Source organism: Labeo rohita, chromosome 15 (assembly GCF_022985175.1).
Source record: "Labeo rohita strain BAU-BD-2019 chromosome 15, IGBB_LRoh.1.0, whole genome shotgun sequence".
In the NCBI taxonomy this organism is placed as follows: domain Eukaryota; kingdom Metazoa; phylum Chordata; class Actinopteri; order Cypriniformes; family Cyprinidae; genus Labeo; species Labeo rohita.
The window spans coordinates 32,394,075-32,411,185 of NC_066883.1; the positions used below are offsets into that span (position 1 = coordinate 32,394,075).

General features: G+C 35.2%; 1 protein-coding gene across 1 annotated transcript; it reads left to right on the top strand.

The window, feature by feature from the left end:
- The first annotated feature begins 532 nt into the window (after positions 1-532).
- LOC127176743 (protein sel-1 homolog 3) lies at positions 533-17,094 on the top strand. Its single transcript, XM_051128515.1, has 23 exons — positions 533-799; positions 903-1,398; positions 1,517-1,643; positions 1,742-1,863; positions 1,946-2,061; positions 2,716-2,777; positions 2,855-2,987; positions 3,223-3,352; positions 3,447-3,584; positions 3,708-3,907; positions 4,051-4,230; positions 6,731-6,850; positions 7,153-7,293; positions 7,486-7,548; positions 8,939-9,112; positions 9,192-9,319; positions 10,913-10,996; positions 11,197-11,287; positions 11,374-11,458; positions 11,960-12,069; positions 14,264-14,391; positions 14,508-14,610; positions 14,916-17,094. Exons 1-23 carry the CDS (start codon positions 746-748, stop codon positions 15,054-15,056), a joined length of 3,126 nt encoding a protein of 1,041 aa, XP_050984472.1. The 5' UTR covers positions 533-745; the 3' UTR covers positions 15,057-17,094.
- Positions 17,095-17,111: the final 17 nt, after the last annotated feature.

Genomic DNA, 17,111 nt, shown 5'->3' on the forward strand with positions numbered 1-17,111 from the left:
ACCATCACAATAAAACCTTCATGTGGGTGTGGCTAATTTAGTTACAATAATTTGAAAAGGAGCTGAAATTGAAATTCACCACATTCGTTGTCATGTCTGCACAGGGAACATTTATAGCATTATTTTAATACTGCATTGGGTGCTTAATAATATATTAAAGATGTAGGAAAGCCGCACTACCCTGGTGAAAAAAACAGCATATGCTGGTAGGTATGTTTTGATGCTGGAATGCTGGTTAGGTAGGTTTTGATGCTGGTTTAAACTGGTCCTTTGCTGGTTTATGCTGATCATGTTGCTGGTCAAGGACCAGCTTAAACCAGCATCAAAACCTACCTAACCAGCATTCCAGCATCAAAACATACCTACCAGCATATGCTGTTTTTTTTCACCAGGGTATATTTCAATGCAAATTACGGTTGCCCATAATTTTACACAGCACTTAACCTGAGAGTAATTATTCATGAGCTATGCTAGATTTGCGTTAGAGGGTGGAACTCCTCCGTTGTGTTTGCTTAAACTTTCACACCTGCAGCTCAAACAGGATGTTATTCCGGGCCTGATGTCTTGCTCGGGTACCTGTTTTGGCATTTGCAACGGTCCTTGATGCGGATATGGCGCAACCAGCCAAATAACGCAACAATATGCGCGACTGTGCACCATGAACACAGCAAAAATCTTCATTTTAATCAGACACGAGTTGCATCGTTTAATCCAAATATTCTGGTAGTTGCTTTGAAGAGGAATAATGGGAGATCTGCCAAAGAGTTTTTACTGCTTGTGTTTACATGTCATTGTTTCTGTAAGTACCTGTACATTGAGTGCATTTCAGATGCAAATTAAAGGTAGACCTATAGTTTACATCCATAAATAAATGTATCTGTTGTTCATTTGTTTATAACCAGATGTCTTTAACTGGCTGTCTGAGTCGACCCAGCACAGGTAATGTGGCTTTCCTTGACGCACCTGACGCGCCAGTCTCCAACTGTCCTTTACACGTTGAGTACAGCTGTTTTCAGTCGTCAGTAGTGCACGTTCAGGTTTTGGTTTCTTTCGATACCGGATCTACCTCAGTCGTTTTCCACAAATACTGGACCTGTGAACCAGGACGTGCCACAACTCGAGTGGTGACCGTGAATTTTCCTGACTGGCTTGTGTACCGATCTGACTGGATTATTCGCGATTCTGACTGGGCTCTCAGCTGTTTATTGCGTGCTTGGATCGGACCACATGAGTCCACCGGACTGGACAGATTTCCTGGAAGCAGTGTGACGGTTCCCATCGATATTCTCTCACCACTGAATCGACCCTTCAAACAGCACCAGCTTTGTGCCAAATGGGACACAGATTTGCTCTGGAGAATCAGAAGACGTGACATGCCACAGTGCCCAGAGGAAAATGGTAGTATAGGCGTACCATATAGATATATGGCACAATAATACATATGTTTTTTTTTAGTGTTTTTATTCAAGTTTAATCATCAAAAGTGTGTGTAATACATTTAATCTTTTCTTTTAAGAGGTGGCATCTCTTCTTTCCACATTGTATGCTTCTACTGGTGAGCGTTATGGCATCATCAAAACCTTCCAGCCATTCAGAAATGAAGTTTTGGAACAGTACAGAGTCAAATCCATCTATTACCCCTGGTAAGAATATTAAACATTTCTGTTTATTTGGCAACATAACTTAAGTTTATCTTATAAATTGCGGAATAACTGAGTGATTGGTGGTTCGGACTCTTTAGGTTTGCTGTTTCGCTCTGGGTTTGGTTGGAGAAACCTTGCAGTAACCATTTATGTGGCCTTCTGCTCCACATTGACTCTGAAAATAATTACGCCACCCCTACAATGTTCCTCACTGATGCTGGTAACCTGCGAACTGCTCAGATCACTTTCACTGATTTCTGTTTTTATCACTTACAGAATTCACTTTTGTCCAATTTGTTCAGGTAAGATTCACATTCAGGTGCATGGAGATGCTGGGCACTCCTCAGCGTTCCTTTCATCTTGTAAGGTTCCTCTTCATCAGTGGTGTCAAATCAGCCTGGAGATTCTGGGACGTGTGGTAAGAAAGACAAGTATTTGGACGTATTTGTAATGATCTCATAGTATTGCATGATAGGTTGGTGCACAAAGGCTACAGATTTGGTTCTCAAATTGGAGTTTTAGAAATAGCTTATTTTTAAAATACCTTACAGTATGGGACGTCCCATAGGCTTCAACAGATTTATAATGTGGTTATGTGTGAGAAAAATACAAGTTAGCAAATAAATAAAGGTGCATTTACAATAAGAAATTGTGGAAAGCTGCACAAGACTGAAACCGGAGCATACTATTTTGTTTATTTATTTATTTATTTTTAATAATTTTGAAATCCAAATGGGTAGTCTATTTTTATTAATGATTATTGTTGTTAAAAAAAAAAAAAAAAATCTTATGGCCATGACATTTTTCAAATATAATGCAACATTTATTCCTGAATATATTGAAATGAAAACATATGTCTCTGCATGCATGTAAATATTTATTTGGTTTAAGGTAGGCTTTTAAAAAATATTGTTTTTGCACACAGCAAATATTTGGCAACACAGACTTTTGCCCATATAATTTGTGGCTAAGGGAAATGCTCAGCTGCAATAACATTCATACACTTTTCTTTATAACTGACCCAGTTCTTACATTTTTTAAATGTATATTCTAATATTTCCCTCTTTTGTAGGCGAAAATTTCTATTGCATGTACGGAAGGACAGCAGAAATTTGTTAACACAGCTGAGCACATGTAAGAATCTTCATCTAAAGCAATAAAACTTTAATTTCTCTATAGTTGCCATAAGACAGATTTGATGTTTTGGTCAGATTTGGCAATAACATCATGTTGGATGACACACATGGCTATTTTGTGGTTGGTGGAGGTAAATTCGTACAAGGTGTTGAAGGATATTATGGACCAGCTACATACTATCGTATACAAGGGCTCCCAGCTGACCAGGTAGGATACAATCGCATTTTTATATTATAATATTATATATTTCATATTTATATTTATGCATATAGCAGATGCTTTTATCTAAAGTGGCTTACATTGATCTCAAATGGAGCAATTTCAAAAGTTTATGCTTTTCCTGGCAATCAAATCCATGTTTTTGGCATTGCTTTTGTAAATAAAATACAGAATGTGTTTTATTCCTGTGGACTGAACATAGTGATATTTTACATCTTCACAGGCTGAGATTCACCTTCCTCCTGTAATATCAAATGTGAATATGACCGGATGGTTTCAGTCTTGTCAGAATTTCACAAAAGAGCTTTTCCTCATGGCAGCAGATCACTCTCTCACAGTAAAGAGACTGTCAGGTCAGTACCACGTGTGTCCACTAGCGAGATTAAATTATATATTTTTGTCATTGGAAACAGTTTTTCACTTTAAAACATCAATGTTGACACCCAGACAGCTGTTTGGACACATACACAGAGCTGCTACTGAATCACAGTGCAGTCAACTCAACTGAGCAATGTATGTTCTTCAAAACAAATCATTACATTCGCCAAGTTGCACAGTTGACCAAGCTACTGTCACAGAAATATGGTAAGATTGTATTTCAACAGTTTATTGATAGATGTTTGTATTACATAGACTATACTATTCAAAAGTTTGTAATCAGTAAGCTTATATGTAAATGTATATTATATCTCGTTGCATGGTTTGTAGGCAAAGTGAATGCATCAGCGGTGGGCAGGACTCTGTATGCTCTAGTCCTCCGTAAGATCAGTACTGCTCACAGTCTGGATGTTATAACCAGGATGATGCCTTTCCTCCTGAATTCTGGCTGTTTGGGAGACAACAGAGCACTACATCTGGCCTCTGTGCTGTACAGCAGTGGATTCGGAGTCAAGAGACAGCCGTACAAGGTGTGTGTGTTTGGGTTAATGTGGCGATTAGATTTCTCAAGCGTCAGTCTTACATGTGTAATTGTAATCTGATCTCTGTGAACACTGAATAAAGTGAAGGAGGATTAGTAGTTTAACATGAAACCTGAACTGTGGCACTGCAGGCTTGGCTGTTGTCCCTTTTGGCAGCACAGAAGGACTGGAGGTTGGCACTCCTGCGTTTAGGGCACATGCACCATGTTGGTGACCTGGAGGTGACTCCTGACCGTGACCTTTCCTATGCTTATTACATTAACATCGCAAGACAAACCGGCATAGATCAGAAGAATCCCTCCCCACAGCAAGTAAGAAACTTATTATGCTTACAGATATGTATTATGAATGCAGCAATGTTGCGAGAGGGCACCATAGTTTTGAGAACACAATAATTTTGTGAAAGTACCATCGTTTTTGAGAATGCAGTTGTTTTGCGAGAGAACACCATCGTTTTGAGAATGCAGTAGGTTTGCGAGAGCACCATAGTTTTGAGAACGCAATGTTTTTGCAAGAATGCAGTAATTTTGCAAGCGCACCATCATTTTTGAGAATGCAACAGTTTTGCGAGAGAAAACCACAGTTTTTTAAAAACACAATAGTTCTGCGAGAGAACACCATTGTTTTTGAGAGCGCAACAGTTTTGCGAGAGCACCATAGTTTTGAGAACGCAATGTTTTTGCAAGAATGTAGTAATTTTGCAAGAGCACCATCATTTTTCAGAATGCAATATTTTTGCAAGAGAACACCATAGTTTTTTAAAAACGCAATAGTTCTGCGAGAGAACACCATCGTTTTTGAGAGAGCAACAGTTTTGCAAGAGAACACCATTGTTTTTGAGAACGCAATCGTTTTGGGCGAGAATACCATGGTTTTGAAGTCACAATAGTTTTTGGAGAGAACACCATTGTTTTGAGAACGCAGTAGTTTTGCGAGAAAACACCATCGTTTTAGAGAACGCAATAGCTTTTCGAGAGGATGGCATCATTTTTGAGAACACAGTAGTTTAGCGAGAGTACACCATAGTTTTGATAACGCAATAGTTTTGTGAGAGAGCACCATAGTTTTGAAAATGCAATAGTTTTGCCAAAGTGGACCATAATTTTGAGAACGCAATAGTTTTGCGAGAAAACACCATCGTTTTAAAGAATGCAACAGTTTTGCGAGAGAACACCATTGTTAGAAACGCAATAGTTTTGCAAAAGAGCACCATAGTTTTGAGAATGCAGTAATTTTGGGAGAGAACAGTGGTTTTGAAGTCACAACAGTTTTGGGAGAGAACACCATTGTTTTAAGAACGCAGTAGTTTTGGGAGAGAACACCATCGTTTTTTTAAGAATGCAATAGTTTTTCGAGAGAATGGCATCATTTGAGAACACAGTAGTTTTGCAAAAGAGCACCATCATTTTAAGAAAGCAATAGTTTTGCAAGAGAATACTATCATTTTTGAGAATGGAATAGTTTTGCAAAAGAGCACCATAGTTTTGAGAACGCAATAGTTTTGTGAGAGAATGTAATCATTTTTGAGGACAGTAGTTTTGCAAAAGAGCACCATCGTTTTTGAGAACGCAATGGTTTTACGAGAGTATACCACCGTTTTGAGATAGCAATACTTTTGTGAGAGAACGCCATCGTTTTTGAGAACACAGTAGTTTTGTGAGTGCACCATCTTTTTGATAATGCAGTAGTTTTGCGAGAGAACATCATAGTTTTTGAGAACACAGTAGTTTTGCAAAAGAACGCCATAGTTTTGAGAACACCGTAGTTTTGCGAGAGAATGCCCTAGTTTTAAGATCGCAATAGTTTTGAGAGAACACCACTGTTTTTGAGAATGCAGTAGTTTTGTGAAACAACACCATTTTTGAGAGCGCAATAGTTTTGCAAAAGAATACCATAGTTTTAGGAATGCAGTAGTTTTGCGAGAGAATGCAAATATTTTACAAGAGAATGCATTGTTTTGCAAATGAACACAAGAGTTTTGTGAGAAAACAGGCATTATTTACAAGAGAACACTAATTTTGAGAATGCAATAGTTTTGTGCAACAATACAGCACAAGACTGCAGTGGTTTTGTGAGAACACAGTAATTACAAGAAAACACCATAATGTTGAGAACTCAATAGTGTCGCAAGGTAACACAAATGTTTTACAAGAGAAAGCAAATGTTTTGACCAAGTAATCAAATGCAAATTTTTGTGATAGAACACCATAGTTTTGCACAAGAACGCAGTAGTTTTGCCTAAGAATGCAATAGTTGTGCAAGAGAAAACCATACACAATAATTTTGTGCTAGAACACAATAGTCTTGTGCAACAAATTATACAGCATTTCTCAGGAGAATGCAAGCTAGAAATGAGGCTGTGAGTCCAACGTTATACCTCAAAGGCAACTCAAATGTATTTTATGAGGTGGCTAAATTGTACAAATTTGGTAAAATTTTGGGATGGGGTTAGTTGTGCTCTTTTGTACAAGTTCCTAAAAATATGTAAAATATGTACGATTTGTTCCAGTGAGGTCGTACAAATTCGTACGAATTAGCCATTATGTCAAAAATATATAAATTGCCATCAGACTGGGTTGATGAGTCACAGGCAAACATTGAAAATGTATTTTTGTCCTGTGAGACTGAATAAATGTGCTTCATTTCCTTCAGAATGGCATTTTTCACAGCAGCATCAAATTTAAGACCTATTCAAGGTCATTATGAAATTAAATTCACATAAAAACTCTTACATGTAAACCTTAAATTTAATGATGTGTTGTGCAAGGCAATTTCAGTGGCTTTCTAAATAACATTTCATCTTCTCTATAGACTTTTGTTGAGTTAATACGTTTAAATGATGAAGAGACCCTGAAGGCCCAAACCAATGAAAACGACGATCTGTTTTACTGGCTGAAGCTGCAGGCACGAAGCGGAGTAGCTGAAGCCGAGGTACAAAAACTCACATCCAGCAAAAATAAAATGCACAGAATGTTCCATTTTGATGTACTAATATATTATATTGTGATAGAATAAAATACTACAGTTTAAAAATAACTGTTTTCTATTTGAATATATTTTAAAACGTAATTTATTGCTGAACTTAAGCATCAGCACTTTTAGAAATCATTTTAATATGCTGATTTAGAAATATTTAAGTGTATTAATGTTGAAAACAGTTGTGCTGATTGATATTTCTAACCCCAGACTTTTAAATAGTAGTTTATTTATTTAATTGTTTTTTTTTTCTTCAGCAAGCAATGGGTCGTATGTTATTCTGGGGTCAGCAAGGCGTGTCTCCAGACATTCTGACCGCAGTGAAACACTATGAGAGAGGTGCAACTAAACTCAATGACCCTGTGTCCATGTACGACTACGCCATTGTGCTTCTTACGGTCAGGATGCTTTGCTCTTATATGCAAACCTGAATCAATGATTCATTTGTTTCAATGTGTGATGGTTTATAAAGAATATCTGATTTGGCCAGCAGAGGGCAGTCTTGCACAGCATTTGAAGTGAATGTTGCTGAAGAGAACGGTAAGAGGAAGATCAAACGTACTAAAGATCATATTATCTGGTTTTAACAGGGTCAAGGAGTTCCAAAAGATGTACAGAGAGCCGTTACATTCCTGAAGAAAGCAATAGAACTGGTAAAACTTGCAAATGTATACATATTTGTTTAAAACAAACCAGGGCTTTTTGAACTGGGGTAAGGGCTGGAAGTGGGTGTTGGGGGTGTTGTGGAAAATTCTTAAGGAAAGAATAGTATAAATATAAATGGAATAAATAAATTCATTAATAAATAATTTTTTAAACATGTAAATAATTAAAAAACTAAATGAATAAATAAATAAATAAAAGTTCACATAATGTCTTCACATAATAGGAACTAAATATTTTCCAAATAATATTTTACATATTTATAGTATTAGTGTTTCACAGTGAAATAAATAAATAAATATTTTTAAATAAGTAAATAGTAAAAAGAATATAGAAATGAATACGTAAATAAATTAGTTACTAATATAAGAATTAAATATTTTTTGTAAATATTTTAATTTTAATTTAAATAAATAAAATAAATGAATGAATAAATAAATAAATAAAATTTAATTAGTTAGTTCTTAACATAAAAGGAACTAAATATTTTCCAGAAAGAACATTTTACGTATTTATAGTATTAATATGTCACAGTGAAATATTTTTAAATAATAAGTAAAAAATAAAAACTAAATAATAAAAAAGCTTGTTGGTTTCTAACATCATAAGAATTAAAGATTTTCCAAATAATTTGTAAATGTTTTATTTATTTATTTTTTATAAATGAAGTAAATAAATGAATAAATAAAAATTGTAACATAACAGGAACTAAATATTTTCCAAATAATATTTTGCGTATTTATAATATTAATTTTTAACAAATAAACAAATTAATAAATAAATTAATTCTTTATATGTAAAATATGATTGCCTTTTGAATTTTAGGACTGCGTTCCTCATATGCATATTTATAATATAGTTATCTTACACAGATAGATTTAACTAATTAATTAATCAATTAATTCATTAATAAAACTGTTATAAAAATAAGAAAATAAATAAATTGTTTAAAAATGTATTAAAACGTAATAGGAACAACATAATAGGAACAAGGTATTTTCCAAATATTTTGCATATGTATAGTATTTTTTAATAATAAACAAATAAATAAATTATTAATATATAAAATATATAGTTGCCTTTTAAATGTTAAAACTACATTCCTCATATGTGGCTGATAATATTACTTCAGTCGTCATTTCTTGTGCATATTATGTTACATAAAACCTTAAGTGGCATCTGCATGATAATTATGCCATATCTTGGAGTATTTTGGCTTTAATAGCTAAGGTAATGAATAAACATAGTTGGATGCAAATGCAAACACTGTTCATTTACAATATGCAACTGAATGTAATGGATTCTCATCTATTTTATTGCTTTTGCTGACATATTTACCACTAAATCCATGACCTGTAAGTGATTTTTACATCCCTGCAGGGGTCCGTTCCCGCTATCACCGCTCTGGGCTGGTACTACGAGCAGTATGAGAAGGATTACGAGAAGGCCGTACATCTGTGGGAAGAAGCTGATGCCAAAGGTCACGCAGACGCTGCCATGAATCTGGGAGTTTTCTACTCTCAGGGCCTTTATCCTGGACAACCTGCTGACCAGGTAAACGCTTACATGCAGATATGCTCTTAAACCTCTTATTAAAAGAGTTTCTGTAACTATGACTTTGCTTGTTCATCAGTTTATGGCGTATAAGTACTACTTAAAGTCAGCCCAGAGAGGACACACAAACGGCGGCATTGAACTGGCTGATATTTGGATTCATGGGATCCCCGACCGAGTTGCCAGACGCCCAGCAGACGCTGTTCTGTACGTAACTCAAAGTAATGTTGTATAATAATACATTTTTAATGTAGATATAAAATGAAGCTTTATCAGCTGTTCACGAGCATCATGCAGCTTATCAAATTTGGCTCAAAAGTCTTAAGTGTGCACGTGTTCACACAGTGTGAATGGGCATGATGCCTCTGCTACCCATAATCCCCGAGTTGTTAAAAAGATTCAGTTTTTCTTCTGTGGCACTAAACTATTTCTAGTTAAGAAAGCCAACTTACTGATCTGCTATATAAGCTTATTCTTCTTCTTCTGAGCCTTAAAGCTACAACCACCAAACTCGTGTCAGACCTTCAGACTGTTCTGTTAGTTGATCTATCTTTTCTAACTGATCCGGCCTATGGTTTTCGAAAACCAGACTATCAAACCACCTAAAATCCCATAGACTTTCATTGAGGGGGTGAAAACTTTCAAAAAGAGACCTACATCTGAAAAGCTTAACAACTCCCTACTTTAAAAACAGCTAAAACCAGCCTTAGCTGAATGGCTGCTTTGGCTGGTGTCCCAGGCTGGTTTAAAGTGGTTTAAAGTGGTTTTGGCCACTTTTTAGCTGGTCAGGCTGGGAGACCGGCTAAAAGACCAGCCGAGGTTAAACCAGCTAGACAACTAACCTAGGCTTTTAGCCAGTTTAAACATGCTAATCATGCTAGAAACTCATTAGTCATGCTAGCAACATGCTAGTAACTTGCTAATCATGTTAGCAACATGCTGTTAACATGCTAACCATCTTAGAAACATGCTAGTAATTTGCTAATCATGTTAGAAACATGATAGCAACATGCTAATCATGCTAACAACATAGTAGTAAAACAGTAAACATGCTAGAAACATGCTAACAACATGCTAATCGTGCTAGTAACTTGCTAAAACTTGCTAATCATGCTAGAAACATAACAACATGCTAATCATGCTAGCAACATGCTAGAAATGCATTAAACATTCTAGAAACTTGCTAATCATGCTACTAACTTGCTAACCATGTTAAAAACACAAGCTAGTATCATGCGAATCATGCTAGAAACGTGATAGCAACATGCTAACCATTTTAACAACATGCTAGTAACATGCGAATCATGCTCTAAACATGAAAGTAACATGCTAATGCTAACAACATGCTAATAATACGTTAAACATTCTAGAAACATTGCTAATGACATGCTAATTGTGCTAGTAACTTGCTAATCATGTTAGTCCCTGGTGAAAAAAAAAACAGCATATGCTGGTAAGGTATGTTTTGATGCTGGTTTAAGCTGGTCCTTTGCTGGTTTATGCTGGCCATGTTGTTGGTCAAGGACCAGCATAAACCAGCAAAGGACCAGCTTAAACCAGCATCAAAACATAACTAACCAGCATCCCAGCTCCATATGCTGTTTTTTTCACCAGGGGTAAAATGCTGCTAATTTGTTAACCATGTTAGAAACACGCTAACAATGTGCTAGTATCATGCTAATCATGTGAGAAGCATGATAGCAACATGCTAATCATGCTATCAACATTCTAGTAACTTGCTGATCACACTAACATGCTTTTCTTGGGATAGTTATTCTTCTCTTTCTCTTTGAACTTTAGTTGGGTTAAATGGGCGTCTGAGCAGAATGGATATCTGGGAACAGTTTTAAGGAAGGGACTGAATGCTTATTTCAAAGGAGACTGGTAAGCCTTTCAGTTTGAGTGGCCACAGACTAATACATGCAGATATGAATCTATAATTCTCATAATATTAAATTACAACATGAATGTCCTTTTAGATTTCATTTACATTAGAAAAGGATGTTGCAAAGGCCACTTTCTATTGTTTATTTCATCCTCTTGCTTTCTCTCTCGCTCTGTCACTCTCTCTCTCATTGTTGCAGGATCATGTCTTTGATTTATTATTTGAGTGCGGCAGAGAGTGGATTTGAAGCAGCTCAGTTTAATGTGGCGTACCTGTGTGAACTCAACTCAGTGAGTCATTCTAAACACTTGCTTTAGATTCAGATGAACATATTCACTCGACTGGCTTTGACAGATGCTTTACGTTTATACTATAGGCCTCTTTGGATCCAGCGCTGGTGACTCGGTGCATGTTAAGATATTATAACATGTCAATACAGGCTCAGGATCCGGCTCCTTATGGTAATTTTAACAAATCAAAGACTAAAATTTGAATTAAAATAATGGGTATTGTATATCTCTTTATTTAAGACATTTATAACAAATATAAAATATAAAGAGCTTTTTGGAAAATGTTTTTTTTTTTTTTTCTAAATAGATACTTTATGAATTTTAATGGGAAAAATATTTAATTTTATTTTTTAAAATGTTTTGTTATATTTTATTATTTATTATATTTATTTTATTTTTAATTATTTTCATATCAGGGTCTGACCATTTATGTTAGATCTGAAAAGGTTGACAACTGCTGCAGTAGAATATAAAATGAATGTAATTTAATGTGGGATACAGAGTGGCAGTCATATATCTTTATAGTGCACTGAAGTGCTCGTCGTGAAGGGCACCTGAGGTTTGACTCGATGTCCCGCGTCGGTGTGTCAGTACATGTGCTCTTTTTCAAGCTCCCTGTAGCTTAAGCTGGAGTCTCTGCGTGCGGTGATGGATGGTTTGTTTCCCTCGCAGCTTTGATCAGAATGGGAGATCTGTTCTATGGCGAACAGGCTTTGGGCAGAAAAGAGGTTTCTGATGCCGCAGAGATGTACAAGGAAGCAGCTCTCAAGAACGAACCACAGGTACCAGTGACAGCAAATGGACTGAAGTCTAACCTTGAATGATTAAAGGGATAGTTCACCCAAAAATAAAAATTCTGTCACGTCATGTCGTTCCAAACCTGTAAGACCTTCGTTCATCTTTAGAACACAAATTAAGATATTTTTGATGACATCCAAGAGCCTTCTGACCCTGCATAGAAGGCACACAACTGACATGTTCAAGGCCCAAAAATATAGTAAGGACATCATTAAAATAGGCATGAGGGTGAGTAATTAAATGGTTAGTTCACCCAAAAATGAGCCCATTATTTACTCACCCTCAAGGCATCCTAGGTGTGTATGACTTCCCTCTTTCAGACAAATCCAATTAGAGTTAAATAAAAGAATTGTTCTGGCTCCTCCAAGCGTTATAATGGCAGTGGCGGGTGTTTCTTTTCGACAGTCCAAAACAAGTCCAATAAAGTGCATCCATCCATCCATAATAGAAAGTGCCTCACACGGCTCCGAGGGATAAATAAGGCCTCTTGTAGCAAACCGATGCGTTTTTGTAAGAAACACATCCATATTTTAAACATAATAATCACTTTTCACTGGCTGGCGCCAAATGTTGTACACGGAAGTGTTGCACATGCACCGTTCAGAACATCGTGACGAACACAGACACGCAGTGGAGGGACTAACCCTTTAAGAATCATAATTATATAATAAATGATTCATTTCAAGTCATTATTTGGAAAAAAATTAAAGTGATACGCTAAGTCATTCATTTAAGTTTGTTTGTTCAAACAAAATACTGTATGTTTATTTATTTATATTTATTTGTTTTTATTTTAACAAGCTATGTTTTACAAGCTTTCTTTATTTGTCTTAGTTTGTTAATTTTTGTTCGTTTTTGTTCTAACAAGTGATATCTGTCCTACAAGTGATATTTTATTTTAACAAGTTTTTATTAATTTGTTCTTTCTTTCTTTCTCTTTCTTTCTTTCAAGGTTGTATTGTTTTTGTTGTCCATTTTCAATTAATTAATTTCAGATTTGGTGATGAACCTTTTCTTTCTTTCTTTCTTTCTTTCTTTCTTTCTTTCTTTCTTTCTTTCTTTCTTTCTTTTCTTTCAAGGTTGTGTTTTTGTTTTCCATTTAAATGAATTCATTTCAGATTTTGTGATGAACCAAATTTTTTTTTCTTTCTTTCTTTCTTTCTTTCTTTCTTTCTTTCTTTCTTTCTCTCTCTCTTTCTTTCTTTCTTTCTTTCTTTCTTTCTTTCTTTCTTTCAAGGTTGTTGTTTTTGTTTTCCATTTTAATGAATTAATTTCAGATTTGGTGACAAACCTTTTTCTTTCTTTTCTTTTATTTTTCTTTCCTTTTTCTTTCTTTTTTTTCTTTCTGTTCTTTCCTTTTTCTTTCTTTCTTTCTTTCTTCCTTCCTTCCTTCCTTCCTTCCTTCCTTCCTTCCTTCCTTTCTTTCTTTCTTTCTTTCTTTTCCTTCCTTCCTTCCTTCCTTCCTTCCTTCCTTCAAGGTTGTTTTTGTTTTCCATTTCAATGAATTCATTTCAGATTTGGTGACGAACCTTTTTTCTTTCTTTCTGTTCTTTCCTTTTTCTTTCTTTCTGTTCGTTCTTTCTTTCTTTCTTTCTTTCTGTTCGTTCTTTCTTTCTTTCTTTCTGTTCTTTCTTTCTTTCTTTCTTTCTTTCTTTCAAGGTTGTTTTTGTTTTCCATTTCGATGAATTCATTTCAGATTTGGTGGCGAACCTTTTTCTTTCTTTCTGTTCTTTCCCTTTTCTCTCTTTTTTTTTCTTTCTTTCTGTTCTTTCCTTTTTCTTTCTTTCTTTCTTTCTTTCTTTCTTTCTTGCTTTCTTGCTTTCTTTGTTTTTGTTTTCCATTTTAATGAATTCATTTCAGATTTGGTGACAAACATTTTTTTCTTTTTCTTTCTTTCTTTCCTTTTTCTCTTTTTTTTCTTTCTTTTCTTTCTTTCTCTTCTTTCTTTACTTTTTCTTTCTTTCTTTCTGTTCTTTCTTTCTTTTAAGGTTGTGTTGTTTTTGTTTTCCATTTCAATTAATTAATTTCAGATTTGGTGATGAACCATTTTTTCTTTATTTTTTTTCTTTCTTTCCTTCCTTATTTCTTTCTTTCTTTCTTTCTTCAGCGGTTGTGTTGTTTTGTTTCTGTTTTTCATTTCAGTGCATTCATTTCAGATTTGTTTTCATGTCTCCTCAGGGTTGGTATAATCTTGGCCTGCTTGTCCAAAACGGAGAGTCTCTGCCATTCAGTGTGCTTTCTGAGCTCAATTTGCTCCACCTTCACTTAACAGACCGACAGATGCTTCTCAGCACACTCTACCAAAGGTAAGACAACACCACAATCATGAAACATTCAAACTGCCATTATCCACTTCAAATGGCTCCGTCGTACTATTCTAAGAACCTATTACAGCATGTCTGTTTCTCCATCTTTTCCGTAGATGTAGAGAGACCAACAGCACTGACGCCTACCTGCCCTGCACACTAGCACTGCTTAGCGCACACCTACAATTTTTACAACTACATCAGGATACTGCAATAAAGGTTTGTGTATTTTTGTCTTTAAAATACAAATATTGACTTTTGAGTGTCTGGACCAAAAGCATGCTGTAGCATGGACAATTTAATGTAATTATAAAGGAAGTCAGTCAGTCAACAACAAGAAAGAAAAGAAAAACAGCCTGGATGAGCTCCTTGTTGTTTAATTTGTGTAATAGTGTATAATTGCATGATCGCCTCATGGGGAAGCTCCTGTGGTTACTGTGTTAACATCATAATGGTTCCTCTCTGAGATTGTATAATGATGAGGGACTCATTTTCACAAGTAGATGTTTCCTCTTTTCCTGTAGCTCATTGCCACCGTTTCGGCAGCAGTCGGAACTCTGTCTTTTGTATTCGGACTAATTAAATGGAGGACAGCACCACTCCACCAAACATCCCAAACATCTGCTTCCAGCCAAACACAAGAGGAAGAACAGGAGGAATCCTAAAGAAAACTGCTAGATATATTTTATTATTATTTTTAAACAAATCCTAATATTTTATACGGTTTTCCTCCATGCGAAGCATTTGTTTACTTGTTTAATCTTCATTTTTGTGCTATTAAGATATAGCTTGGAATTTCTTTATAAAAGAAGTACAATCTTAACATTTAACTACACACAGCAATATAAAAAAACAAAAAAATATAATTTGTTGAGTCAACTTAAAATAATTTGTTACCCTGCTGCCTTACAATTTTAAGTTCAGTCAACTCAAATAAGATTAGTCAACTCGAAATATTAAGTTGTACTAAGTAACAACTTAGATATTTGAGTTGACTAAAACAAAACAAACTTAAAAAGCTGGGTTTGTTTACCAGCTGCCTTACAATTTTAAGTTGAATCAACTCAAATATCTAACTTAACGTTTCAAGTTGACTTAGCTTTTTTGAGTTGACTGAACTTAAAATTTTAAGGCAGTCAGGTGACAAATTATTTTAAGTTAACAAATAGTTTTTTTTTTACAGTGCACATATTCAATTTCTGTTAGAGTGGACTTAAAGGGATAGTTCACCACACTTAAGTTACACTTAAGTTGTTCCAAACCTGTATGAGTTTATTTTTTTCTGTTGGGCACAAATGTTATAGTTGACGGTAGTACTATACATACTGTAGCATTCTATAGAAGTCAGTGGCTACCGTCAACTGTTTGATTACCAACATTCTTCAAAATATCTTCTTTTGTGTTTAACAGAAGAAACTCAGACAGTTTTGGAATAACTTGAGGTTGAATAAATGATGACGGAATCTTCATTTTTGGGTGAACTATGCCCTTAATGATCATTTTTAAGCAAACAACAGACTTATTTATAAACTAGTGAATATGATGTGAATGAATTTCAAAAAAGTACTTTTAAAAATGTTACATTTCAAGATTTTCTTCTTCCTTTTGTCATTTTAAATCATTAGTGTTTCATAAAAGGACACTTAAAATAAATGGTTCTATAGAATAAAGTAATATTTTTAACTTTAATTCCTGTTGAACTTGTTGGCTTCTTGTTTCTGTCGTGTAGTTTCTTCTGAGAGTTCTTGCTATGAGTACTCAATGAAACTCATTTTTCCCCCTCTTGGAGGTACGGTGCCCCAGCGGGGCCACTCTGCCTGTGTCTAATGAAAGAGTGCGAGCGCTCCCCAGGCTTCTGCTCAGACTGATACAAACAGCAGGTGTGCAGCAGGCTGTGATGTGCCTACGGCCACACCGGGGCCCCGGGAACACACACCGCAGCTCACACTTAATTAAAACAACACCAAAAAGCTGAGTAATCCTCAGAGAAAAGGAGTGCACCACACTGTGTCAAGTGTCCAATTATCAGGGGACGGTAATCTTACTGCATTTACAGTGCATTCATACACTAATGTGATGCTTTCTGTGAGTCCCCCATTCTGGTGCCTCGTCATGATTGATGCATTTTGTTTGTGTGTTTACTAACTTACTAATATACCTAATGTAAAGATCTTTTATTAAATAGTTTTTATAAATCGTTCAGGGAATTCATTGGACTCGGCACACGATTCAATCAATGTAATAGCTAAAGAAACAAGTTTTAAAGTCCTCAATCATCGTGAAAAATTGCCTCTGAGCTTTCTTTCTCCCCGGCTGGCTTTTATGTGTAATTGCTGAACTTTAGATGATGTTTATGACTTTAAAAGGCACCAGAGGAGTGCGAGATATTTGGCACTTTCCAGGAATAGGGTACAAAATGGGGCTTTCAAGTCTTAAATGTAAGTGAAAGGAGGTGCTTAGTCTTTCAAAACTGTTTTTCATCCATCCTAGAAATTTAAACTAAATGTTAGCTTTAGTATTGTTATTATTATTTTGCATTACCAAATATTGCTTTGCACAGTAGTTATGATGAACTGATCACTTTTTTTTTAACCATTAAAATTGGACAAGAACCAAATAAGAATTTGACAGAACAGGGGAACAGATGTTTAACATGTTTTAATTATTATTATTAAATATATACATATTTACTATTAATTCCTAATTAAGGATACATTACA

What these genes read in the sequence shown, in the direction of transcription:
- LOC127176743 (XM_051128515.1), top strand. Translation starts at nt 746, where the DNA reads ATGGGAGATCTGCCAAAGAGTTTTTACTGCTTGTGTTTACATGTCATT. An exon ending in GCTACTGTCACAGAAATATG is followed by an intron (nt 3,585 to 3,707) that starts GTAAGATTGTAT and finishes CATGGTTTGTAG; the next exon opens with GCAAAGTGAATGCATCAGCG. An exon ending in CGCCCAGCAGACGCTGTTCT is followed by an intron (nt 9,320 to 10,912) that starts GTACGTAACTCA and finishes TTTGAACTTTAG; the next exon opens with TTGGGTTAAATGGGCGTCTG.